We start from the raw sequence: 27,850 nt of genomic DNA on the forward strand, positions 1-27,850 counted from the left end.
AGTAGCTAATTCATACTAAAAGATTCTCAAAGGTGTCTTCCTTTTTTTTTTTTCATAATGCATGGGCTTGTCTACACATGGAGTTGTTTCTGATTACCTCCACGTGTTTCAGAATAAGAAGTGCCTTGTTCCTGTTCAGTTCAACTCACAAACCACAGAAGTTATTAAGAACTATTGTTGACCTTCTTTTGTCTTGACAAAATCTGATGTAGATGATCCCATGTGAGCCTTGCCAGTATTTTGCTGCAGAAATGGGGGTGAAGGAGAAGGCGCTGTAGGTAGGTGGTTTATATAAGCAGTCCCACTTCCAACAGTGATTCCAAGGCAGAAACTGCCCTGCCAAGCCGCCTACGGTGAGCATTGATTTGGCTCCCAGTGCCAAAAGCAATGGGAACTCTCCTTTCTTTGACCTTCTGAATCAATGCAAAGCTTGGGGCGTTTCTCCAAGTTGAAGCCTGAGTTAGAGAGCTGATGAGGGCAACAGAGTTCTCATTTAGAGCTGTTAAATCCTCCCCTGGAAAGACCCCATCTGAAAGATGCTGCCAGGAGGCACATCCAGTGAATACTCCACACCAGCGAGAAGACTGAGGCAAGAGTGGAGGGACTGTTATGAGGTGAGAGAGGGCACTCTGACCTCCTTATCATCACCTAGTTCCTGTTCCAGCAAGGATCAAGGAAATGGAGCAAATGCATAACATCTGATAGCAGTTTAGTAAGAGGACTCCCAAGCTTCACTGGTACAGAGTGGCTCGTTCTGTGATATCTCATGGGAGTGCTACTAAGTTGCACCATCCCCAACATTATTACTCTAAAAAACTGAAATTGTTTCCACTGCATCCTGACAACATTCTTAGCCAACCCATAATGACAGAGCCATAACTAGGCAGTTTAGCATTTGGGGTGAGCAAGCATTTTCACACCTCCTATCGTTTTTTTTTTCATTGTTTTTTTACCTCATTTTTCTGCCCCGTGGCTTTGCGCCCTAGGCGGCTGCCCCACTCACCCCACCCATGATGGGTGTTAAGGTTTTGTAAGGATGGCTTGGAGAATAGATGTTTGTGTGGGTTTTATAGTATTAATCTGTTTATTTGTTTATTCAGCCTTTTTCTATTATTTCTTATATTCAGTTTTCCTACCCACCTGTTCCTTTAAATAAAGCCACTCAGGGTGGCCTGATCACCTTCTGCGTTTTCGTTCTTCAGTTTGAGAGTTTATTGATTCCTTTAGACTGTAAGTACTGCTTCCTCTAATTTAAGTTGTTACTCTGAGTTCAGCTGAAAAGTTCGTGGATTGTACTAAAGCCTACCCACTTTGCTCACTAACTGGGGTGTGTGACTAATGGGTCTGGGAGTAGTAAGGATACATGGACCACCTCCTCTACTTGCCTTGGATGTGGGCCAAGGCACCGGGGGAAACTCAGGCTTCCACTGGTTCTTTTGTCCCTTCTCTCCCAATGGCCCGCAGATGGGGGTAGGAAGAGGCAGTCTCCCACAGCATTCAGGCTCTGATTCGGTCCTACCTGATCCTGCCGCCTGTGAATGACTGAGCTCATGACAGACCTGCATGGACCTGAGAGCAGGAAGGAGGGATCAGTTCTGCCCATTGCTGGATGGTAGCCAGTTTTGCTTTGCTCAAGCCCCACCCTTCCCCACTCTTATCTGGTGAACTGGATCTCTTACTATGTCAGGTACTAAGCTTATTGCCAAATTTTGTTTTGGGGTCTGGAAGGAATTTTTCCCATACAGCACAATGGCTATATGTTTTGGGGTTTTTTTTTCACTTTCCATCCAGCACCCCAGAGCGCAAGTTTTTGAATTTACATTACATTTATTGCAACTTTGGCATTTCCATTGTGGTTGGTGGGTTATAAAAAGGGTCTGATGTGAGGTTTCTGTAATGCAATGTGCATTTCGGGCAGGGGCCCTGACCATGACACTACATGGTGAAAGGGTTTGCTTCCATGTCTAACACAGCATAGGGTTCCTCTCATCTCATCTCTCCTACATCCTGCATGCAGGAGGGGAATAGGTTGGGACTTTGGCTTCCACCTAGCATCCCTGAGCAGGCCTGGGGGTGTAGAAGGGCATGGTCTCAGACCCACTGTAGGTTGTACAACCCAGGGCCACTGGAACAGTTCTGATGGGTAGTGTTTCCTCATTGGTTAATAGTTTAATGAAGTCATTATATCCACATTTAACTATATTCTGGCAAGCACGTCACACTGTTTCTGTGTCCACATCAGTATTTGGAGACTATTTCTCCAGATAGAGATACCATATGGATTTATTGCAACTGGAATCTAGTATGTAAACATCTGCTTCAACTGAGAAATGCCTTTCATTCAGTTTAATGAATCTAAGCCTAATAATTAAAGACTTTTGCACAGAGGATGGCACTGTTATCCAGAGGCAAGATTTTCTAGGTGAAATCCTGGCATGCCTATTAACTTCAATGGGGTCAGGATTTCACTCCCTATCAAGAGATATGTAACATTTATATACATATATACACGCACACACATATACTGTGACAAGGTTCCTACTCTACCTTGATGGGTCCTGCGCTTATTGACAGATTTGCTCACTTCAGTGATCTTCCCCACAGTCTGGGTCAACTCGTCCTGTGTCCGATCAGTGAGAGTTGGGAGTTGTGGGGGAGACCCAGGCCGCCCTCTATCCCAGGTTCCAGCCCAGGGCCCTTGGATTGCAGCTGTCTACCTAGTACCCTCCTGTACACTCCATGACAGCTACAACTCCCTGGGCTACTTCCCCATGCCTCCCTCAAACACCTTCTTATCCTCACTTACAGGACCTCCTCCTGGTGGTCTGATCGCTTGTAACTCGCTTAGTCCTCCAGCACAGCACACCCTCTCACTTCAGCTCCTGTGCCTCTTGCTCCCAGCTCCTCGTACACACTTCTTCTCCTCTGGCCTTCCCCCCTGCCTGACTGGAGTGACTCCTTTTTAAGCCCAGGTGCCCCTGATTAGACCTGCCCTTGATTGGCGCAAGTGTTCTAATTAGCCTGTCCTGCCCTTTAATGGTTCAGCAGGTTCCCTGATTACTCCGTGACAGCCCCTGCTCTGGTCACTCAGGGAACAGAAAACTACTCATCCAGTGACCAGTATATTTGCCCTCTACCAGACTCCTGTACCCCACTGGTTTGGGTCTGTCACAATACATATACACATACATACGATACTTTAACTATACGTAATATATACATCTAACATATATGTATATATAATGTATACGTAAAGTATCTTCCTTTTCTTGTTTCAAGTCTTTTGTATGTTCAAAGAGAAGAAAGGTGAAAGAAGTTATGGAATCATCTAGAGTGAAGATTTTGCATTTTTTTCCATTGATTCGAGTATACCAATTGGTTAAGTTATTACTATTATTTTAGTAGTGGGGAAAAAAGGCAATGCTGGAGATCATTCAGTTTCTAAGGTGGCCCTTGAAAAATATAAATATGAAACCTTTTGTGTAAATATTAACTGTTAAACTAGCTTTATAGCAGAATGGAAACTGGTATGAAATCTCTCACCCTGGGATTTGTGTACTCTAGTGGCACAAGTTATGTCATACCTTGTCAAGGTAGCTTCAACTAGCAGTAGATTGTAATATTATTATACTTAGCACTTACATAGAAATCTATGTGTAAGATTTTTAAAAATACTTAGACTCCTAAATTTATGATTAGGCCTGATTTTCTACGTGGCTTGATTTTCAAAAGTGTTGAGGATGTAGAAGCTCCCAGTAAGCTCCTATTTTTGAAAATTTTGGGCTGTTTTTTCACAGTGTTATAGACCATTCATTAGTTCTCTTAACACTCCAAAATATAATATGTCTACTATTAGCAGATGGGTAAAATGATACAGAGCAAGTCAGTGATGGATTCAGGATTAAAAATGGAGGAATTTCTGGTTTACAAACCCATACTTTTTCCTATATTACATGCTGCCCCCTAGTAATCTTATAGAGCTCTGAAAGTTTAGGGCACAATTTCCTGGTGCAAGTGCTGAAGGAACCAACTAGGGGCAGAGCTCTTCTCAACCTGCTGCTCACAAACAGGGAAGAATTAGTAGGGGAAGCAAAAGTGGATGAGAATCTGGGAGGCAGAGATGGTCGAGTTCAGGATCCTGAAAAAAGAAGAAAGGACAGCAGCAGAATACTGATCCTGGACTTCAGAAAAGCAGACTTTGACTCCCTCAGGGAACTGATGGACAGGATCCCCTCGGAGAATAACATGAGGAGGAAAGGAGTCCAGGAGAGTTGGCTGTATTTTAAAGAATCCTTATTGAGGTTCCAGGAACAAACCATCCCGATGTGTAGAAAGAATAGTAAATATGGCAGGCAACAACCTTGGCTTAACAGAGAAATCCTTGCTGATCTTAAACACAAAAAAAGAAGTTTACAAGAAGCGGAAGCTTGGACAAATGAAGAGGGAGGAGTATAAAAATATTGCTCAGGCATGCAGGAGTGAAATCAGGAAGGCCAAATCACACTTGCAGTTGCAGCTAGCAAGAGCAAAGAGATGTTAGAGTAACAAGAAGAAGGGTTTCCTTTCAGGTATTTAGCAACAAGAAGAAAAGTCAAGGAAAGTGTGGAGCTCCTTACTGATGATGAGGGAGGCAATCCTAAGTGACATGAGTGGATGTGGAAAAAGCTAATGTACTCAATGCTTTTTTGCCTTCTGTCTTCATGAACGAAGGTCAGCTCCCAGAACTACTGCACTGGGCAGCACAGCATGGTGAGGGTGACCAGCCCTCTGGAGAAAGAAGTGGTCTTGAGGACTATTTAGAAAAGCTGGACGAGCACAAAGTCCATGGGCCGATGATGCACTGCAGTCGAGGTGCTAAAGGAGTTGGCGGATGTGATTGCAGAGCCATTGCCATTATCTTCTTGAAAACTCATGGTGATCGAGGGAGGTCCCAGATGACTGGAAAAGGCTAATGTAGTGCCCATGTCTTTAAAAAAGGGCAGAAAGAGGAGGTCCGGGAAACCTAGGCCAGTCAAGCCTCACCTCAGTCCCGGAAAAATCATGGAGGCAGGTCCTCAAAGGAATCAATTCTGAAGCATAAGAGGAGGAAAGTGATCAGGAAAGCAGTCAGCATGGATTCCACCAGGGCAAGTCATGCCTGACTAACCGAATTGCCTTCTGTGATGGATGAGGATAAACTGGGTCTGTGGATGAGGGGAAAGCAAGGCGATGTGTTATTTCCTTGACTTTAGCAAAGCTTTTGATAGTGATCTCCCACAGTATTCTTGCCGCAAGTTGCAGAAAGTATGGGCTGGATGAATGGACTATAAGGTGCGATAGAAAGCTGGTAGTTCGTCGGGCTTCAGTGGGGTAGTGATCAATGGCTTTCCATGTCTAAGTGGCAGCCGGTATCAAGCAGTGTCCCAAGGTTGGTCCTGGGCCGTTTTGTTCAATTATCTTCATTAATGATCTGGGAGGATGGTGTGGACTGCACCCTCAGCAAGTTTGCAGATAGACCTAAACTGGGAGGAGTGGTAGATATGCACGAGAGGGTAGGGATAGGATACAGAGGACCTAGACAAATTAGAGATCTTGGGCCCGAAAGAAATCTGATGAGGTTCAACAAGACAAGTTGCAGTAGTCTGCACTTAGGACGGGAAGAATCCCATGCACTGCTTTACAGACTAGGACCGAATGGCTAGGCAGCAGTTCTGCAGAAAAGGACCTAGGAGTTACCAGTGGAACGAGAAAGCTGGATATGAGTCGACAGTGTGCCCTTGTTGCCAGAAGGCTAATGCATTTTGGGCTGTATGTAAGTAGGGGCATTGCCAGCAGATCGAGGGATGTGATCATTCCCTCTATTCGACATTGGTGAGGGCCTCATCTGAGTACCGTGTCCAGTTTTGGCCCCACAGCTACAAGAAGGATGTGGAAAAATTGGAAAGAGTCCTGCAGAGGGCAACAAAAATATTAGGGGGCTGGAGCACATGACTTTATGAGGAGAGGCTGAAGGAACGGGATTGTTTAGTCTGCAGAAGAGAAGAGTGAGGGGGATTTGATAGCTGTTTTCAAAACTACCCTGAAAGGGGGGGTTCCAAAGAGGATGGATCTAGACTGTTCTCAGTGGTAGCAGATGGTAGAACAAGGAGTAATGGTCTCAAGTTGCAGTGGGGGAGGTTTAGGTTGGATATTAGGAAAAACTTTTTCACTAGGAGGGTGATGAAGCACTGGAATGGTTTACATAAGGAGGTGGTGGAATCTTCTTCTTTAGAGGTTTTTATGGTCAGGCTTGACAAAGCCCTGGATGGGCTGATTTAGTTGGGAATTGGTCCTGCTTTGAGCAGGGGGTTGGACTAGATGACCTCCTGAAGGCCCTTCCAACCCTGATATTCTATGATTCTATGAACTTACATCTGGATAATAGCTAGAAACTGAATATTCTGAAGGCTAGGAGTTGGTCGGGGGTAGAGGGGAGAGATGGAACTGGCACTTTGAGGGGAATGCGAAGTACAATGAGAGCTGCTAACTCTGGGGGAGAGGCAGGGAACTGGCAATTGGGAACAAAGGTGGCTTGGGTACATGAAAACAGTGAAGCATGAGGGAGATTTTTTGCTGGAAAGTCAAGAAATAAGGCCTAGTTCCTTAGGCAGAGTCATGTGGTATAATCCAAATTTGAGGTATGAGGAAGGGATCAGCAACTGTGAAGGAACACCTGCAGTAGTTTGATAGAATTTACTGAGGTTAAGTTACACTCACCCTAAGGGTAAAAAGCTTTGCTTTCAAATACATCTTTCAGTCTACCCACAATATTGCACAGGAATCAGATTGCAATGATGAGAAAAATGAATGCAGTTTTTTTCTAAGGCTAAGAGAGAAGAGAACATGATGAGCTTGATATCCTGCAGGACTCACTTTCCAATCAGGAAAGAAACTGAACATTGCATTTTGAGGGATATCTTCTGCAGAGAAATTGAATTGGATCTAAATTTTGGAGTGTTTGGAATCCTCTATGGATTCAGCACACTGTACAAAAAGAGCCTGTGAATATGTTAATGTTTGCTTATCTAAATGTTGTGCTGAGACATGACAGAACATGATGTAAATTATGGATAACATGTGGGTACATGGCTAATGTCCCTCAGGAGATACGGATAAGGAGAATTTTGAAAAATAGCGTTTTGTGGAGAGCCTCTGGAAAGAACAGTGAAGCACAATGCCTATTTGTAATAAAAGCTACGAAGGACAGGAGCCTACTTCTACAACGTCTTCCTGTACAAAGTGCAAAGTATTGGTCAATAAGGCATTTCCTTTATGCCTTCCTACCTGTGCATTAATTTTGAGAACTTAAGTGAAGCAGACAATTATTGTAAAAAGTCCAGCTGCAGTAACTCCCTCAGTACAATAGGTTTTTCTTTCTGCTTTTGATGTACTCCACTTTATTCAATACGTTATATTTTGTTTGGCATCTCAGAGTAATATTTCATTTAGCATACTACCACAGCTAAGCACATAACATTTTCTGCTGTTTTTATCTAAAGAGAACATCTTCTCTACCCGCTGTAATGGCAGAATCTATTTTACTGAAAAGACTGACTTAAATAGACAATTACATTAATTTTTCTCTCTTCAAAAACCTAACGCAGTTTCTTGCTAAGAGTGCTTTGTGGTTACTATTTTTAAATAGGAGATTTGATCTCAGAATGAAGTTACAAGACTAGTGTGTAATGTTTCTGACCATGTGAGTTTTCAAATTCTAGAAAGCAAGAACCGCAAGCTGGAGAAGGGTCCATACAAAGAGAGAGGAGAGTTTGCTTTGTTGGTTGGCTCCCGAGGGAAGCAGGTTCTACCAAAAACCTGTGTGATGCTGAACAAGTCACAACCTCTTTACGTCTCAGTTTCCTAATCGTGAGAGTAGAAATACTAATCTATCACACTGGGGTGTTATATGAATTAACACATTAATGTTGCAAAGCATTTTGTGATCTCTGAGTAGAAGGTGACACATTGATGCAAGTTACTGATATATTTGTGTGTGTGTGTGTGTATATGTGTGTAGCCGGTGAGATTACTTGATTCTAATTTTGTTGTTTGGGCACTCTCTCTTTCACATCTTTGCATATTTTTATACTATAGGGAGAAGTGGGTCAACTCCTGGGGATTTTAGGTGTAATGTGCTCCATCCTATGACATTACATAGGCCCTTACAATTTTACTGCCTCTGTTCATCCTCACTGTGACAGATTTGGCTAACATCTCCCATCCCACACACATCACACTATAAAATATAACAGGATATCATCTATCCCAGGGTTTCTCAAGCAAGGGTCGTCCCTTGTATATGGAAAGCCCCTGTCAGGCCGGGCCGGTGTGTTTACCTGCCCCGTCCACAGGTCCGGCCGAATGTGGCTCCCACTGGCCACAGATCGCTGCTCCGGCCCAATGGGAGCTGCTGGAAGCGGTGGCCAGTATGTCCCTCAGCCCGCGCCGCTTCCAGCAGCTCCCATCAGCCCGGAGCAGTGATCCATGGCCAGTGGGAGCCGCGATCGACTGGACCTGCGGACGGGGCAGGTAAACACACCAGCCCAGCCCACCAGGGGTCTTCCCTACACAAGCAGCGACCCCTGTTTGAGAAACCCTGATCTATCCAAACCTTGTATCTTCAATAGTGGTTAACACCCTTATTTCAATAGGGTTTTTGTAAATAAGGATATAGTGTACCACACATATGGTAGCAGTCTGAAACAGCAAGAACTCTGACTGAAGGCACAAAGCCTAACTAATCAAAGCCCAGTGTTCAATCTAGTTTGCTATTCAGCTGTGACACTGATTAGTGTGGTTAGAGACAAATATAACATTTTTCTTCAATGATAAAAGCAGGGTATAATTCAGATATAGGTCAGTGCAAATAATGCCAATTACTATTGTTTAAACTAGGTGTCTTTGAATCATCACATTTGCAGAACAACTAGTTTAATCAACATGAGCCACTCTCTAAACAGTTAAGTAATAAACTCAAGAGCACAGACTGGTGGGTAAATTCCAAAACACGCAGTACAGTTTAGCGAAACTGATCAGCTTAAACAAGAAGCAAACTGAGATTCACTTCAGCCTCTTAACATTTTGGGGGAATATAATTAGAGGAGACACTTGCTTATGGGGAAGTGAAGTTGGCTTTCAATATTGATAGAATGTTTGTAATTTACATTTGGTATTGGGAGTAAAAATCTAGAAAATATAGGTGTCTCCTGGAGATCTGCAGAGCAGCAAATGCAACAGTCAAACAATCATTGCTTCTAATCTGCTGTCTAGGGATGCATTTTCAATGCAGTGCCTAATGCAGTGAGAGAAACGCCACTGATGGTTGCCGCATTGTTAACACTTCTTACTCCACAATGAAAATTAACCACTTGAAAAAAGAGCCAGGCAAATGTAGAAAGTGGGAAATATACTGAGAAGCTGCCTTACCTCCATCTAGTTCTTCAGCTCCAAAATGATTCCTGTAGAAGAGCATAATCTCAATCTTGTAACACTTGTAGATAGTCACTAAACAAACAAGCAGCAGCAGAATAGCACCAAGCCCACCAGCAAGCTCAACTGTATACATCAGCTCTGCAAAGAATTATAAAATGTAATAACCACATTCAGAACTGGAGAAAGGGTAACACTGGAGATATTTTGCAGTTTGAAGATAACAGTAGAATACAAATACAGGATTTTGGCACTTAATCTTCCAGATTATTGATGGGACAATTTGAGAAATGTACAAATAATGCAGTTTTTCCTTTACATATATGTAAATACCCTCGTACCACATTTTAAATAGGTTTTATGAAAAATCAGTCAAGTATTTTTACTCACTGTTCTGTGCTGGGTTTAATATATATCTGTATATCACTGTTTTGTTTGCAATAGATATATTATGTCACACCCCATTCATATTTTAAGCACATATAACTGCTTTCCTTTTGTGGAGCTGAAGGCAGACACAACCCTCTTCCTCCTACCTCACACAAAATATCAGAACACACAGCTATGTTTCATGATGGGTTTCTGTCAATTGCATTAGATTAAAGATAACCATTTTACTTTTTCAAAATATAAATAAAAATGCTTGTGCGATATGAAGACAAATCATCCTGGGAACCCCAAAATCCCATTCCTCAGTTATGTGTTAATATTTTTGACAAAGTTTCCTGTTCATGTGTAATTCATCTCCCTCCTCCCCGCTCCCTGGTTTTCCCCTAAACAGGGAGGCCTTTGGTTGAGATGTTGCAAATCATTGCAATTTGTCAGTTCAGACATTCAGATTCAGAGCACGACCGCTCTTCCTTTATTACATTGGACCACTGGAGATTCACATGATAGATGGTGATCATTGTCATGCAGTAGAATCTCTCAGGATGGAGAATCCAATCAAATGCAGCCATATCTGTCTGACAGCAGCAATCTCCTTGGTGATGTCATTTATCAGATAATAACAATAACCGATAGTCATCATTGTCTGTTGTTCCCACTTCTAAGAGTTGAATACTCAGGAAAGCAAAAGTAACTCTTTTGAGTCCATTTTGTTATTATTCTCACTACTTTTCAAATAAGAAATCAGAATGCAAAAAGAAACAAAAATTAAATAGTGCAAAGCTCCAAAGGTTTTGTTTGTTAGTTACATTAAAATTAGAGAGGATCAGTAATTTTGTACAGCCCAGGAAAATCCATTAATTTTAAATATTTCTAACCCCTTTTTTTGAAGAAGGACTGGGGCAGGACTTTAGAAATTGAATGGACACATTTTAGCTGATAAAAAGCCTAACTGGAAGAGAATACAGAGTTCCATAAGGAAAACTTTAGATAATGCACTATTAAGGGGCACTGTACCCTAAAAACAACATCCTGTCTTCATAACATTTGCCTCCATTTGGGCAGCGTGTACTTGGGTTAAGTAATGTAAACCCTCCTGTTATCCAGGTAAATCTTTTTGGTTATGCATATGTAATAATACATTATTATATAATTCAATTAACAAAATAAAAGATTAGAGAAAAGTTCCATTTAATTTTACTATGTTCTACCAATAAATGGACACTTTTTATTATTCTGATACACACAACTGTTAAAAAGGTTTCATTGCTCCCCAAAGGACACTAAAAGAGTAATAAAATGAAATAAAAGTATTTACATTCCATATAATTCTTTTCTAAACTGTGGTAGAAACTTCTTTGTGTTAACATTTTTAAGACCAGTGCTTGTTATTTCATACTTTAAGTACTTTTCTGGTCTGTAGGGAGGAGGCTTACTTAAAAAAAATACAGTTTGCATAGGCTAGTAATACAATATTTTAGAGAATAAATGGAGATGGAAATTATACTACACTGGCTTACAACAGTCTGTTTATCATTTTGCACCACAAGTGATGCAGCTGTTCAGTGGTAACCAGAATATGGGGAATTAATATGCTACATTGCTAGGTGCAAAATATACCTCTTATATGCCTGCTGTTATGATGCATTAAAGGCAAGAAAAACTTTACTCTTCAAAACCAAAATGTTCCCCAAAATTAACAATAGAGCAATTAAATAGAAGATACTGTATATAGTTGTATTTCCACCATCAACTTGCAAACTAACATGCTATATAAAAAGTAGTACTTTGGTCAATATAGAGTCTGTTTTAAAGTACATTTTCCACTATTGGAATTATAAACCTCTCTAGAGCAAGTACAGCATGTATAGTTATTTCCTTTTAATAAAATCAATCTGAATTCATATAGCATTGCATCATAACCATTGGCAGAGCAACACAGCAAAATTCATAAGAGCATTCACTGATCCTAAGGGTATGTGTACACTACACCTGGAAGCAGACCTCCCAGTCCAGGTAAACAGACGTGCACTAACTCGGTTGCTCAAGTACGTGCTCAAAATTTCAGTGTGGCTGTTGTGGTAGTGGCACAGGCTAGCCATCTGAGTATCAGCCCGATTGATCTCCTGGGTCCATACAAAGCTTTCCTGTGCCTTGGTTTCCCATCTGTAAAATGGGGATAATGATACTGACTTCCTTAAAGCACTTCGAGATTGACTGATGAAAAGTGCTGTATAACACTTAAATATTGTTATGTCGTGACCATTAACACTAGACTGTAAGTAAAGGTAGCAAGATGTACTTGTCTTCACACTCCATTGCTTTATTCTATCTTTTGTATTAAACTTTGGGAATGATTGCTACAGCAAGCGTTACACTGTCTTTGAAGTGTGATGTGCTTTTTCTGCTCAAGTTCAAGTTGCCTGGAGTGGCATCATTTTAAAAAGGTTCAGTTTCAGCACAATTCCACATCAGAGGGAGAAACAAAAAGCACAAACCTTTTAAAATCTGTTTAGCCTTTGTGTTATAATGTTAAAATTACAAACCTTGCCCTGTTTAAGGGACTGAGACCGAATGGTGAAAATTGTAAAGGAAAACTACCAAGCAGAACCTTAGGGGAACTGGCATTCTGTTAAATGCAACAAATGAACAAGTGGCAAAGAGTTACATTCAAGAGCACAGCAATCATTTAGTTACAGGCAATTAACAATAGTCCTTCAGCAGAACAAGAACAGGTCTACTCTAAGGGAAAATACATTGATTACTGCTGCAGTAGTAGATTGGTTTCTGAATAAATTGCTTCAATTTAAAATGAGATTTGCTACAAGCATTTTGACCAATGGCTACATTTTTTCTGTTTATCAGGATGGTTTCGCCAAGCAATCCAGTGAAGGAAACAGCTACTTAAAATAAAGCACATGCCCTCTCCAAACATACAGAATGATATGGCTGGTAATAAATGCACTCATTTTACACTAATCCTACTGTAATTATCAGGTACACTTCAGGGATGTATCTTTGATCTGCACCTGGCTTTAATTTTTGATAAACTTTGATAAACTCAGCAGTGACGCACAGGTTATTTATTTATTTACTGCATCTGTACAGAGAAGTAAATCAAAGAAAAGATATCCCCTGAGCTTCAGATCTTAGACTCATTTGGCTTCCTTTGGAGACTAGTTGTTACTCTGTATACAATTGAGTTACTAAGTACTAATTATGCTTCAGATATTCTGGATAACTATAAGTGGATGTGAAGGAGTGTACTACCTGTTTTAGGGACAGGCTGGACCTACAGTTGGTAAAGCCTGAGGTAATCAAGGAGCCCCTGCCCTGCCCTGCACTACGCTAGGCCCAGGCTTTATAAAACAGAAAGACGAAACTAAGTAAGGAAAGGGAAGTAGAAGCCAGGCAGGCTGAAGTGGGTGGTGGTTTCTCTCAAGCTCCAGGAGACGAGCCTAATCAGACTGGGAGACCTGGTGTCGTGGACACTAATTTGGGGAGCTCTGAACCTGGATCCTGAGGGGAGGACCTAACAAACTATTTATTGTAATTGCTTCTATCCTGAAGACTTATTAAAATGAGGTCATTTTGTTAACGTATGTTGGCTTCTCCTTTCCTCAGGCAAAGCTATGACCATGAAACATTGAGGTGGGGCACACCTGCAGCACCACACCAGGCCAAAAGGGGACACACAGGGACTGCCAACACCTTTACAGTGGATATGGGATTTTATAGCTGTGTAACTATACTACTATGTCAGGCCTCAATCCTGAAATGACTTACACAGATTTCTTAACTTTAAGGACTGTGAGTAATCTCATCGAAAGCAGTGGAACTACTCAGACTCTCTCAGATTAAGCATGTACGTAATTCTCTGCAGCACTGGGGCATAAAGTGCCTATTTCTGTCATTTCTATATTCTTACATGATTTTGCTTATTTTGGACAATCAAGCCCCACAGCTTGTATAGGTCAGTCTATACCTCCGAAAGCATGGGTTGAGAATTCTCATATGGATTCTAACAATAATCAATATGATTTTGAAGGGAACTATTTCAATATACTGATTAAAATTCATACCCTTTGTGTTGTAGAATAAAGCACAAGCTCTACAAAAATGGTTTTGGCAGCTGAAGTAAATAGTAACTTGTCTAATAAAGTGAATTTAGCATAGAAAAGAACTGTTTCTGATAATGTAAGGAGAAGGTTGGCTAACAGGGGAACATTTCCTTGGGTCATATGACAGACACTCCCACTGAAAAACAGGCAGTGTTTAGAATGGGAGAAAGAGTGACACACACACACATAAAGATTAAAGTTGAGCGAGGAAAAGTACATTTTTTTTGCAAATAAAACATTTATGAGGACTGTACAATAACTCATCTTTTAAATGTTTGGCATATGGTAGTGCATCTTTACAGAGCATTTGAATATGCAGATATACTATTTTATACCTATCCTTTCATTTGTAATGATTTCTATGTGCCAGTAAAATCTACTCTTATTCAAGACAACTGGAATAGGTTCATAGATATTGTTACCTGTGGACAATCACTGGTGGACACCCCAGAGTATGTCCATACTGCAATCAAAAGTGTGACTGAAGCATACAGACCTGCATAAACAGACCTGAGCTAGCTAGTTCACACAACAATAGAAGTGAAGCTGTGGCACAGCTGTGGCACGATGGGCAGCAGTATGCACTGTATGAGCTCTCCCAGGACCCTGGCTATGTACTCAAGTGGCTAGCCTGTGCTGCTGCTATGGCTTCACTGACATTATTCCAGCTAGCTAGATCAAAGCTAGCACAGGTATGTCTGCATATACTGCAGTCACATCTCTGATGCAATGTAGATATACATACTGTATTCTGTCTTCAGTAAAAGCAGAGTCTGAAGAGCTTAACAAGTTGACCACTAAGTCAAGAACTACTAAGAAAACTGTTAAAACTGTAGAAAAAGAATCTGATGTACATCCCAATTGGCAACATAGCACTGCCCTGACAGAGACCAGAGATCTGGGAGCAAGTTTAGTACTCTCGCTAAGGTTTTCCATAGAGGTGCCATACTTCTGGGAATGAAAAGGCCAAGAGCCTTACTGATTTATGAAACAAGGTTATAGAATGTCTTGGGTTATATATTTGCTCTCAGAATATATACTTATTAGATCTGAGATTGTGTACAATAGCAGCAGCAAAAATTTTTTTCCGGGGGAGTGGGTAAATCAGAGAGATCAAATGTACACCTTTGGCTGTATATAAACTATATTAAAGTAACTGTGAATCACACTAGGAAGTCTTAGAATTGTCCAACAAACAAAGAACATGCAGGCTTCTTAGATGACTACTAGATTTTTTTTTCTACAATCATTTCTTATTTAAGAAAATAGCTGGTGATAATTCCCATTCTGTTGCTCTTTCAGAGTGAAACCTGGAAAAAAGCTTTTGCTAGCATATAAACAGATTGTCTTGTATAATATAAGATATACAAGTTTAATACATTAACAAACATAGTGGTTCAGAGTTTTATTATAATGGAGTTTTGTTTCTATTGGGAACTTACATTTTTGCCTAATTGTTGAAGTCATTAGGAACAATTAACAGACATTCTAGTGTAAAAACCTGTTAGTAACATATCTCATATGATGAACTCCCATTTGAAATCTTGGAAGTCTTACAGAATTTCAGTACATTACGGCAGAGGGAACTATTAGACCTGTAGTTTGTTTGCAGAGGTTACAAAAAGAGTTGCTCCTTCTTGTCTCACTCAAGTCTGAATAGTCAATCATCACCATCAGTCTGTGGAATATAGGCCATAATCAAGTCCTAATGGCTGAAAATGTTCTTGAGATGAGCAATTTGGCTTACTTAAGCTCCTTAACTCATAAAACAGCATTATAGTGTCATGACTGTGATGCTACCATTAAAAATTTGTCAACAGATCTGCTATGAAAGCTGAGGAACTAAACTCATAGAACACTGGAATTTTCTGGAAAATGGAATTTTAGTACCATTATAAATATGGCAAACAAAATGAAAATAATCAAAGTAAATAGAATGCTTTGAGGTCAGACACAAACCCATAGAAGACAAGTCCTGAGTTAAGCTTGCCTATGCTTCCTCAACATGCATTATCATCCCAATATACTGCTAGACCTTATAATGAACAGGGGTGATCTTCTATATCATATTAGATAGATAGATAAATCACCCTAGTACAGTGACTTAGTTGAAACACTGATGGCTTGAAGAATTCCACTGAATATTGCTCTGAATAAGACCAAACAATATTTCTTACCTGTTGTGTGTGTGTGTGTGTGTGTATGTGTGGTCTGACTGCACAATGAGACAGTCTTTCTAATCTAGTAAGGGAAGTTACAGCCAATGCCCTATTTGGAGCTTTCGGGCATGTCTTCTTCAGTAGTTTATTGTTGATGATTTCCATCGCTGAAAATAAAGTGGTTAAATACCCTAACCTAACTAATGAAAATTATTTTATTAAAAAACAAACAAACAACAACTAATAGATTACAGTCAATTGAGGAACTGAAGGAATACAAAAAAGCCCTTCCAGGGAAGAAACGATATAAACCCTGCAGAGGGTTTAACTATTTTACTAGGGAACATTGTAGTCAGGAGAATCAGTAACCACTGCTCCTGACCTACATAATGTATGTTCTCATACATGGATATTTGCACTGGTGTAGCCAGACCATAGAAAAGAATTAACAGGTAAGACATCTGTTTTTCTGTGGTCAGTCTGTTACCAGCACAGAAGATGTTTACTGACAAACAGCACCTCCAAATACAAACAGTAAGCACAGACCTGGGAAAGAATTTTTTTAATTTATATTTTATTATTTTTTCCCTGCGAAGGGAGGGAAAGAAAAGGAAGGAAACCACAGGGAGGGGAAAGGAGAACAACATCTGTTTCTATCTGCAAGGAACTAATCACAGGTTTGTAAAAAGTTAGATCAAATCTTTTCAAATTTGTCTGAGGGCACTTTTCTCTGAAACATTACCTGCTCTGTAGCTGCCAGGTCAGCCAAGTTAATGAGCCAAATTTCTATCCTTGGTGGCAGTCTGCTCTTTCATCTAAGCAATAAGAGTCATTTGGTTATAAGCACTGCTCTAGAGAACCAAGCTTTCAGTGAGCTGGAGAGCTTCCAAGATGATGGGATATATCCCAAAACACAGTTCTGGGAAGTAATTTTTAAGGAGGTATCCATTATCATATTGATCTCTTGCCTACTTCTAGCCAAAAGGACTGTATCTTGGGACAGTCCCAGAACATATGAGCCACCTTTGCTCTCGGAGACTCTCAATTCCAGCAGCAGTCTATTTTGGCAGGGCCCATGCACTGTAACCTGTGTGGGGACCAGTGTGAATGAAATTATTTTCTGCTCAATCAACTTTAATAGTAGATCGATAGTTGTTTTTAATGTTTTGCAAGGCACTTCCCCATTGGCTAGAGTTCAAAGACATATACAAACCTTTGTTCCAGGCAATCTAAATTAGGCAGGGTCTTTTGGGTCAGAAAGTCATAACAGGTTATATAGCTGGTTGGGTGAACCTATGAAACTTTGTTTACATCAACAACAATCCTGCAGCCTCTGGTGCTCCCAGTGCATCAAGACCACATATGTCTTTCAAGGGATGCTTAAGCTGCAAGTAATGCCATGCAGCTGGATCAGATAATTTGTATTCATAGAAATATAGAATCATAGGACTGGAAGGGACCTTAAGAGGTCATCTAGTTCAGTCCTCTGCACTCATGGAAGGTCCAAGTATTATCTAGATTGTTTCTGACAGGTGTTTGTCTAACCTGCTCTTAAAAATCTCCAGTGATGGAGATTCCACAACCTCCCTGGGCAATTTATTTCAGTGCTTAATCACCTTGACAGTTAGGAAGTTTTTCCTAATGTCCATAGGCGTTGACTTCTGCTCGCACCAGTGGGTGCTCAACCCCCCTCTGCTCCTGGCCCCACCCCAATGCCACCCTTACCCCATCCCCTTCTGCTCCTGCCCTACCTCCATTCCAACCCCTTCCCCAAAGTCCCCACCCCTGTGCACTAAGGGGAGGAGGCGGAGGCAGAGGAGGAGGTGGTGAGATGAGCTGGGGAGGGGAGCTTGGCTGCCGGTGGGTGCAGAGCACCCACTAATTTTTCCCCATGGGTGCTCCAGCCCCAGAGCACCCACAGAGTCAACACCTATGCTAATATCCAACCTAAACCTTCCTTGAAGCAGTTTAAGCCCATTGCTTTTTCTCCTAACCTCAGAGATTAAGAATTTTTTTTCTCCCTCTTCCTTGTAAAAAAACTTTTATGTACTTGAAAACTGTTATTATGTCCCCCTTCGTTCTTCTCTTTTCCATACTAAACAAACTCAGTTTTTTCAATCTTCCTTCACAGGTCATGTTTTCCAGACCTTTAATCATTTTTGTTGCTCTTCTCTGGACGCTCTCCGATTTGTCCACATCCTACCTGAAATGTGGCACACAGCACTGGACGCAATACTCCAGCTGAGGCTTAATCAACGTAGAATAAAGCAGAAGAATTACTTCTCTTGTCTTGCTTACAACACTCCTGCTAATACAACCCAGAATGATGTTCGTTTTTTTTGCAACAGCGTTACACTGTTGACTCATATTTTGCTTGTGGTCCACTGTGACCCCCAGATCCCTTTCTGCAGTGCTCCTTCCTAGGCAATCATTTCCATTTTGTATGAGTGCAACTGATCTTTTCTAAGTGGAGTACTTTGCATTTGTCCTTACTGAATTTCATCCTACTTGCTTCAGACCCATTTCTCTGGTTTGTCCAGATCATTTTGAATTTTAATCCTATCTTCCAAAGCACTTGCAACCCCTCCCAGCTTAGTATCATCTGTAGATTTTATAAGTGCTCTCTCCATGCCATTATCTAAATCATTGATGAAGATGTTGAACAGAACTGGACGCAGAACTGATCCCTATGGGACCCCACTTGTTATGTCCTTCGAGCATGACTGTAAACCACTGATAACTACTCCCTGGGAATGGTTTTCCAACCAGTTTTGCACTCATCTTATAGTAGCTCCATTTGTCCTAGCCTCTGCTGACCAGTCTCTTTGCTTCCCTTATCAATTTTTTACAATTCTACTATTATGATTAATATTCATTACTGTCAACTTCCTCTTTCTTCTATTTGTAATATATTACTTTTATTTTTTTATAGCTGTCCTCACTTCCCCTCTAAACCAGGCTGGTTTTTTAACCACTATGGCCTTCCTCCTCAATTGTGGGATTGTGGGCATCTAGTAAAATGTTCTGAAACAATTCCCAATTATTATTTATATTTTTATGATTAAATTTTTCCTCCCAGCTAATCTGGCTCAGAATTGTTTTTAGCTTTGTGAAATTGGCCCTTTTAAAGCACCAAGTGTGTATAAATGTATTTGCACATTATAAATGTGATGAAGTCATGATCCCTGCTACCTAAGCTACCATTTATTTTTCATCTGGTGATCAGTTCCTTTGTATCTGTCACAACAAGATCTAGTACAGAATCCCCCATGTTGAATGAAACACTTTTTTCAGTTAGGAGATTGATGTCTATGACATTTAAAAATTCCAAGGATATGCATGAGGCCTCCGGCATATGTCATATGGCAGATCAATTGACAGACCCAAATTATCATTTTATCTATCCACTCTCTCCACATGGCTTCTTATCAAATGTCAAAAATGCAGGTTGCCCCAAAGTAAAGCATCAAAGTGAGAGAAGGGATGGAATTTAATTTTTCTAGCCAGAGGGACCCATGTTTTATAGACAATTCTATAGGTGACATTTTATGATGAAAATGGCAATACTGTGTATCCAGTATTCCTGCTAACAGGAAGGGCTGTAACAACTCCTGTTCCACCAGCAGCCAAAGAGGGATCAGCTTTGTTGTGTTCTGGAGCCATAAGGCTGCCTGCCAGTTGGGGAAATAGAAGCCTCCAGATATGGTTGGGAATTTACGCAAAGTCAGTCTAGGTCTCCTTATCTCCTCTCCTGCCCCCAAAAAATATTTTTAAAAATTCACTAATTTTCCTAAAATAAAATGGAAGAATAGTAACTTGGAGATTCTCAGGATATACAGTATCCAGGGAAGCACACTCATTTTGTTAATTTTACCAGAAAGGGTATTGTTGATACCCTTTCTGGTAAAATGATCTGGGACAATATGGACTCTAGATTAATTTTGTCCAGATTCTCCATTTCACTGGGGCTGAGGATCACTAAACATTTCAGTACATTTGAGTTACCATCTAAAATTCCAAGAAAAATGTTTTCAGGGCACAGAAGGGAGTTTGGGAACAGTCTATCACAGGGGGACGGGTCTGAGATCTCAATGACTGGAACACTGTGTGCCAAAGCCATCAAACTACTTTGGCTGTGTTTTGTGGTGATGTGCAATGACTCCCAAGTGGCTGCCTCACACAGCTACTCCACCAAAGCTTCTATCTCACTCTGGCCAAAAGGCATCTAAACAAATGACTCTGGATTTTTGCAAAACACTCACTGTTGTGATTTTGAAATACTGTTCTTGGTCTACTTAGGGTGATCCTCGCCTGGAACTTTGTGATTCCAGTTTGCAGCCTTTGGGCAGGATGAAAATTGCCCCTGAGTTTTGAAGGAAAGATAAATCTTAAGGGCCTTTCTAATATCAAAGGGAATGAAGTATTTCCTCCTTGGGCGATGGATGAGACAGATGTCTGAAAGAGCTGTATCCTATTAAAGGTGAAAAGCATTACTGAGAAAAGTGCTGTAGGGCAAGTCTGATGGAGTATCTGGTGTTGGTGAAAAATATAAGAGGAATTTTAAAAACGCAGGTAATTTACCCATTTGCTGAGTGAAGCTCGCAAGCACAAACCTTGAAGGAATTAAAATCTCTACCCAACAGTGTGAAGTGGTTTGAAGGGAATACAAAATAAGGACAAATACTCTCTTATTCTCTAGGAGGAAGAGAGAATTTTTATCTTGTAGAGGACCTGTTCTATCGTCTCCATAGGATGGTCCAAGAAGCCTCCATTTCTCTTATGGTTTGATATTCAGTGAGGCTGAGCATCTACAGCTTACAGTGACTTTAATCCTGTCATTAGTGGCTAGCTCCCTATGGATGCAATACTCAGAGATATGTCCATGAGAGGGCTCATTCATTAGCCTGGAGGAAATGCAAGGATGTGCCCACATTAAGCTTCTGTTTTCCTTCTGACTTCCTCATGGAGTCCATTTAGTTTTGGGCAACTTCTGCAAGTACCTTATTTTTGCAAATAACCCATTGACACGACTAAGATTGACTGAGCTGAGTAGAATCAGAGTGGAGCAATGGCTCCTGGGAAAGGAGAAAATGACTAAAATATTTGAATTCATGTCTCTGACCTCCAGATTTTCTTCTTGGAGGTACATATTTTCTCATTCTATGTAAATATCATCTGGCTCTGAGATGCCTGATAATATGGGTTGGCCTTAATGAGCTCTTGTTTTGTTTTCACCACCAAAGACAACCACTGAAATATCTGTGATGACATTCCAATGACTTTCTTTGTCTTCTACAGTGAAGGAGCTCAGAGGAATGAAATGAAATAAAACTCCCTCCTACATTACTGCACTCATAGTGACCAGCACTTAGGTGAATGTTCTTGGGAGTGAAGCTAGTTGAAAGGGCAGGGCAGTGAACTGAAAATGATTCTGATGGATATAGATTTCAGCAAGCTAGTAGGATTTGTAGATAAAACTGATTGAGATTGAGATTGGTCGATGCTAAATTATCTCTCAGGTCCACTGGTATCAATTTTTTTTTTCTTATCAACATCAGTATAATGTCCAGAGTTTGAACAAACAACTGATCCTTTTTAACCAGGAATATCTTATTTGAAATATGCCTGCTTAAGGGTGTTGCAACATTACTCTTCTGGCTAAGACTGCCTGTATTTTACCTGGGAGCTTTATGTAATGTTGATCTATGTTATTTGACATTGAAGGCCAGATGATATGTGAATTGATTTTTATGGCCTATGTTGGAAAAGCATGACATATCTTATCCACCTAATTTACTGCCATCCAGGTTAAGGCTGATCTGGAGATATTAGGACAGCAGAATTGCATGACTGAGAGCTGGTAGACTTGATGCATGGCCGTCTCAGTGGATGTCATGTGCAAGTAAGATATTCCCTTCAGGGCTGAAGGAGTGAACTTTACAATATGACTCCTGAATTTACTTTTGAAGTTCAGTACAAGAAAGCTGATCTTTCTGTCATCATTCTGTTGATCTAGCCCCAGGTTTCTCAAACAGGAGTTTCTGCTTGTGTAGGGAAAGCCCCTGGTGCGCTGGGCCGCTGTGTTTACCTGCCCCATCCGCAGGTCCGGCGGATCGTGGCTCCCACTGGCTGCGGATCGCTGCTCTGGGCCAATGGGAGCTGCTGGAAATGGCGTGGGCCAAGGGACGAACTGGCTACCTCTTCCAGCAGCTCCCAGTGGCCTGGAGCAGCGATTCGCGGCCAATGGGAGCCACGATCGGCCGAATCTGCGGATGAGGCAGGTAAACACAATGGCCAGGCCCACTAGGGGCTTTCTCTACACAAGCAGTGACCCCTGTTTGAGAAACCCTGATCTAGCCAGAGTTCCTTACCATCTGTATTTTCTCAGCAAGAGAACAATGTTCTGTGGATGGATGAATGAACTAGGAGTATGATGTGTAGAAAACATGAGATCCTTTCTCCAGCCTTTAGATATTAGCTGGTCCCTTCTCAAGCTTTACCATTGTGAAGGCGGGTGGTACTAATATTACAGAGGTCAGCAGAATATATTATACAGAGCAACAACTACTTTTTCTCTTCTTCAATTTTCCCATTGGAAAAGTCAGTCAAAAATTGACCTTTTCCTTCTGAAAATTCGGATTTTGACAAAACTCCATTTTCCAATGGGAAAATCTTTCATGTGAAATGTTTTGACCAGCCCTAGCAGGGCCGTCCTTAACCATAGGCAGAATAGACAGCCACGTAGGGCACCACTCTGCCTGCGGGCACCACTCTGCTGGGAGCCCGGACAGACGGGAAGCGGTGGAGAATGTAAGGAGCAGGGCTGCTGGGCCCTAGAGAGAGCCGAATGCAGGACAGTCTGAGGGAGGGGAAAGGCTGCTGGGAAGTCTCTGGGAAGGGGTGGGGGGAGGAACTCACCTGCAGGGGCTGGGCTCGAGGTGCTCAAGCACCAGGAATATTCAAGGCTGGGGGCTGTGCTCCACAATATTTGGAGCTGGGTTTCTCCCCTGCCCCGCCTTCGGAGCTTCCCTGCCTGAAAGAAAACAGCCAAGTGTCTCTCTCCTTTGTTTTGTGCTGCTTTTGCCTAAGGCTATAGAGATCAGTGGCAGGCAGCCTCTTGGAGCACCGGGGGACGGGAGGGAAGAGGGAGAGAGGAGGGGGAAGGAGGGGCACACATGCTTGGGAGCTCTCTCCCCCGCCCCCCGCAGGCACCGGTGCAGCAGCAGGGGTGGGGAGGCCCACACATGATGGCAACCCCCTGCCCCGGTACCCATCCTAGGGGAGGCGAGTGGGCTTTCTGGACCTGAGAGAGTCCCTAGGAGCATGTGCAGTGACCGTGGTGCAGAGTGAGAATATGCACGGGTGGGGGGAGGGGAGAGGAGGGGTCCCTCCCCTGGAGCTTGCTTCTGCCAGTAAGGAGGGGGGAGAGTCCTCTCTGGCCCTAGCCCTGGGGCAGCCTGTCTGCATCCCAAGTTCCTTATCCCCAGCCCTGCCCCACCCCAGAGCCTGCTCCCCAGCACCCAACCCTGAGCACCCTGCTGCAGTGTGAACCTCTCATCCCCAGCCCCATCCCAGAGCCCTCACTTGAGGGGAAAAAACGTGCAACTTAAATTTGGTGGTCAGTTTGGAGTATCATTGTGTTCAGCACAATACTTGATTATTTTACACCCTTTAAAGTATACAGGTGTTACAAAGTGGGAATGTTCTTAATGTTTTCTCTGACTACTGTGTGGGTGCCTCAGTTTCCCCTATGCATTTCTCAAGGATCTAGATGGTGGGATAAGGGTGTGTGATTGTTGTAGAGCCCTAGAGTGCCAGTGTGATGCCGTCTGCACAGAGAATGGCCGAAACCCTGTCTCCAGGCAACTGATGGCCTGGGTGCTCTCCTGCAAGGTGCCAACTGAAGGTGTTGGAGAACAAAGAGATCAGGTGGCCTCCTAATGCCTGGGAAAAGAGACAAAGGCCAGAGGAGAGAGTGTCAGTGCCTGTTTGGACTTCCAGGAAGTGCATGGTGTGGAAAGGGGATGCTGGATGCTTTGGAACTACTCCATACAAAGCCAGTCAGGACTCTGGGGGAGCCTCCTCTCTCTGAGCAGACTGTCTCCAGAGCAAGACGCTTACACCTTCCTGGGTCTGACCTCAGAGCATTCAGCATGCCCTTCCACACTGTGCGCTTTCCGCAGCGAGTGTGCCCAGGCAGGTCCTGGGGCAACCAGAGGTCCCTGCACGCCCCAACTCACTCCAGCCAATAAAACAGGTTTATTAGACGACAGGATCACAGTCTAAAACAAAGCTTGTAGGTACAGAAAACAGGACCCCTCAGTCAGGTCCATCTTGGAGGGTGGGGAGCCTAGACCAAGTTCTGGGCCTCTCCCCATTTCCCCAGCCAGCTCCAAACTGACACTCCCTCCTCTAGCCTTTGTGTCTCTTCTGGATCTCTTCTGATCTCTTTGTCCCCAGCACCTTCAATTGGCACCTTGCAGGGGAAACTGAGGCACCCACACAGTATTTCAGAGAAAACATTAAGAACATTCCCACTTTTTCACAACAAGTGCAACAAAATATAATACCGTATATTGAAGCAGGCAAGTGCTGCTTCTGACTTTACACTTTTAATTGACCCTTGTAATCTTGTGGTGCCGATGACGCATTGTAGCTTCATTTTATATCGGCTTACAGGGCGACAGCGGGGGTGGGGTGGGGGCGGCACCACCATTTTGGGCACCACAAAAATTATACAAACCTGCCGCCTATGCTCACCTGTGAGTGTGACTCTTTCCCCTGGCGTGAGGGCTGTCAGGGCTGTGTTGGGTGAGGTGCTGTGGGGGAGGTGAGGCTGGCTGCCTACCTGCTGAGGAATGACAGTGAAAGTAACTCACTTCCTCGCAGGCAGCCAGGATTGGAATGGTCACACACGGCTGGGCTGGGGATAGCCAGATAGCATGTGCGAAAAATCAGGACAGGGGTTGGGGTAGGGTGAGCAGATGTCCCACTTTTATAGGGACAGTCCCAATTTTTGGGTCTTTTTCTTATATAGGCTCCTATTGCCCCCCCACCTCCCGTCCCTGATTTTTCACACTTGCTGTCTGGTCACCCTAGGTGGGGGTAATTGGTGCCTATATAAGACAAAGCCCCAAATATCGAGACTGGCCCTATAAAATCAGGACATCTGGATCTGGTCACCCTAGCTGGGGAGCGCATCTCTCCCCGGACTGGCAGTGATCCATCTCATCCAGGGGGAGCTGCACAGGGCAGGATGAGCTGCTGTGGCTCCATGGGTGCCCGTCCCTGAGATCAGATGCTGTGCTAACTTCACCATGGTCTGTTGAGCTGGGCTGGCGGTGGTGCCCATTGGCGTGTGATCGGACCTGAGGGTTTGCTGCTGCTGTTGCCACTCTGCACCCCAAGACGTGCAGTTTTCCACCTATCTCCTCTTCTACTGCAGCTGTTGAACCAGCAGGCTGGGGGGTGAGCCAAGCATGAAAGCAGTACTGTGTTGCCATTTTGATTGTCATTGAGCAAATTTGTTTTGCCAAAAATGCTTGCTAAGAATCCTGAATTCAATTTCATATATATTTTTTTTAAAAATCAATATCTTAGCCAAAACAGAAAATTAAGTTGTTGACAATTATTTTGTGACAAGTTTGGTATGGGGAAGGGAGTGGACCAGTTTTCATCAGAGAAACAAAAAATGTTGACTGACTTTCCTATAGCCCTGTTACTGCTAAATAGAGCCCTCCAACAACTGTAATATGTTCATCTCCTTACTAGTGTATAGAGCAGGGTCGCAACCTACGGCACATGTGCCAAAGGTGGCACGCGAGCTGATTTTTGATGACACGCAGTGGTGGGCTGAATGGCTCAGCCCACCGCTGCTCTGGGATTCCGGCTGCTGCCCCATTGCCACTCGGGGTCCCAGCTGCCAGCCCCACTCAGCACCCGCTGCTGGCCTGGAGACCCCAAGGAACCCCAGGCTGGCAGCAGGCTGAGCAGGCCGGCGGCTGAACCCAGCTGAGCCACTCAACCCGCTGTCGGCCTGGGGTTCCATTCACTCAGCTGGCAACGGGCTGAGAGGGACTAAATTCAATGAAATAGGAAAACAAGAGCAACTAATGACAAAGTGCAAGAACCTAGAGCAGTGGTCCCCAACCTTTTTCGTCTGGCGGGCGCCAGACGAAGGACCCGTGAATCTAAACAAATAGACAAGATAGGCAAACAGTAGGATAAAGTATTATTAACCTCCATTTATAGATGGGGAACTGAGGCAGAGATGAAGGACCAGATTTTCAAAGGTATTTAGGTGCTTAAGGTGCACAGAGATGCTTAAAGGTGCTTTTGAAAATCCCACCAGCAGTTTAGGTGCATATCACCCACCGATTTCAGTAGGAGTTAGGCGTCAAACCTAACTTAAGCACTACTGGTCTATTTCCCGTTCCAATTTTCACCAAAACCAATATGATTCTGCTCACTGATGCCTAGAATGGACATTGTACAGTTTATTCATACCAGCAAACTTGCCACTCATATTCTACTGACAATTCCTGTAACAGTAGCATCAGGAGAATGGAGTTTCTCAAAACTAAAGCTCATTAAAAACTATCTCCGCTCTACAATGAGTTAGGAACACTTGACTGGTCTTGCTATTCTTACAATCGAACAAGACATCACTTTGTCTTTGTCATATGATGACATTATTACTGATTTTGCAGCCAAAAAAGCCAGAAAGATTGCTTTTAATTAAAAACTAATACCTGTTTCAATACCTCTTCATATACATTTCCAATAAAATGTTGTCAAATTAAAAAAATTATATTATTTGCATCATTCTGTCAAAACAGAATATTTTCTATAGTGTTACTTTTTAGTGCTAGTTCATCAGCATTACAGTGTGCTTAATTAAGTTAAACTGGTTTTAGTAACATGCTTGTGGCAAGTTTTCCAATACTGTAAGCTTATGTTTGTGTTGCTAAGAGCAAGACAGGCACAGGGGCACCAGTTTAATAATCTCGCCTAGGGCACCATAAATCCTAAGGACGGCCCTGAGCCCTAGGTTATAAAGATCAAAGGGAGCAGACCAGGTATGACTGGTAAGTAAACAAACAAGCATACTGGTGTGACTGCTACTACGGAGCAAGATGCAAGAATGCAATAGGGACAGTGGGCCAAGAAGACATGCATACAGTCTTCAAAAAAGACATTGGCTACGATCTGCTTAATAAAGGGAAAAATAGCAGAGCCCTGTGTCTTCCCCACTGGCAGATGGACCACAGAAAATGTTATAATGTTAGTGTATATATTTTGCTTCTTAATCATAAAAATAAAAATGTATTACATGGTGAAACATTTGATCACTTTCTTTATGGTGTTTTGTCTGCTAAAATGCACAGCCAAATTTTTTTCACAAGTTAATGTGCAGATAAAGGCTATCTTGTAATTCCAAGTTACCATGCAATTAAACGTTACCATGGAAGATTTGCTCTATGACAAAAGACAGTCTCACTTTTCAGGAGATACCATTATTCAAGGATATTGTCTTACATTATATTACTTATTATATTGGTAAGCTGTGAGCCTGTTTCCTTGAATTTAAACCTCACGGAAATATAATACTGCAGTGCATGATTCACACATTATATATTATAAAACGGTCTGCCATTAATTAGCTTGTACTTGGTTTTCTATCAAAATCTATTTCTGGAGAGTTCCAAAATCTAGTTGAAGATGTACCAGATTTAC

General features: G+C 42.4%; 1 protein-coding gene across 1 annotated transcript in view; it reads right to left on the minus strand.

Moving 5' to 3' along the window:
• The window catches only part of IL1RAPL1 (interleukin 1 receptor accessory protein like 1), a 1,180,373-nt gene that overhangs the window by 14,812 nt on the left and 1,137,711 nt on the right, over window positions 1-27,850 (minus strand). Inside the window, exon 9 of the mRNA XM_075059862.1 lies at window positions 9,445-9,588. Coding sequence (XP_074915963.1) covers window positions 9,445-9,588 — 144 coding nt within the window. The remainder of the gene's footprint in view (window positions 1-9,444; window positions 9,589-27,850) is intronic.

Source organism: Chelonoidis abingdonii, chromosome 1 (assembly GCF_003597395.2).
Source record: "Chelonoidis abingdonii isolate Lonesome George chromosome 1, CheloAbing_2.0, whole genome shotgun sequence".
Taxonomy (NCBI): domain Eukaryota; kingdom Metazoa; phylum Chordata; order Testudines; family Testudinidae; genus Chelonoidis; species Chelonoidis abingdonii.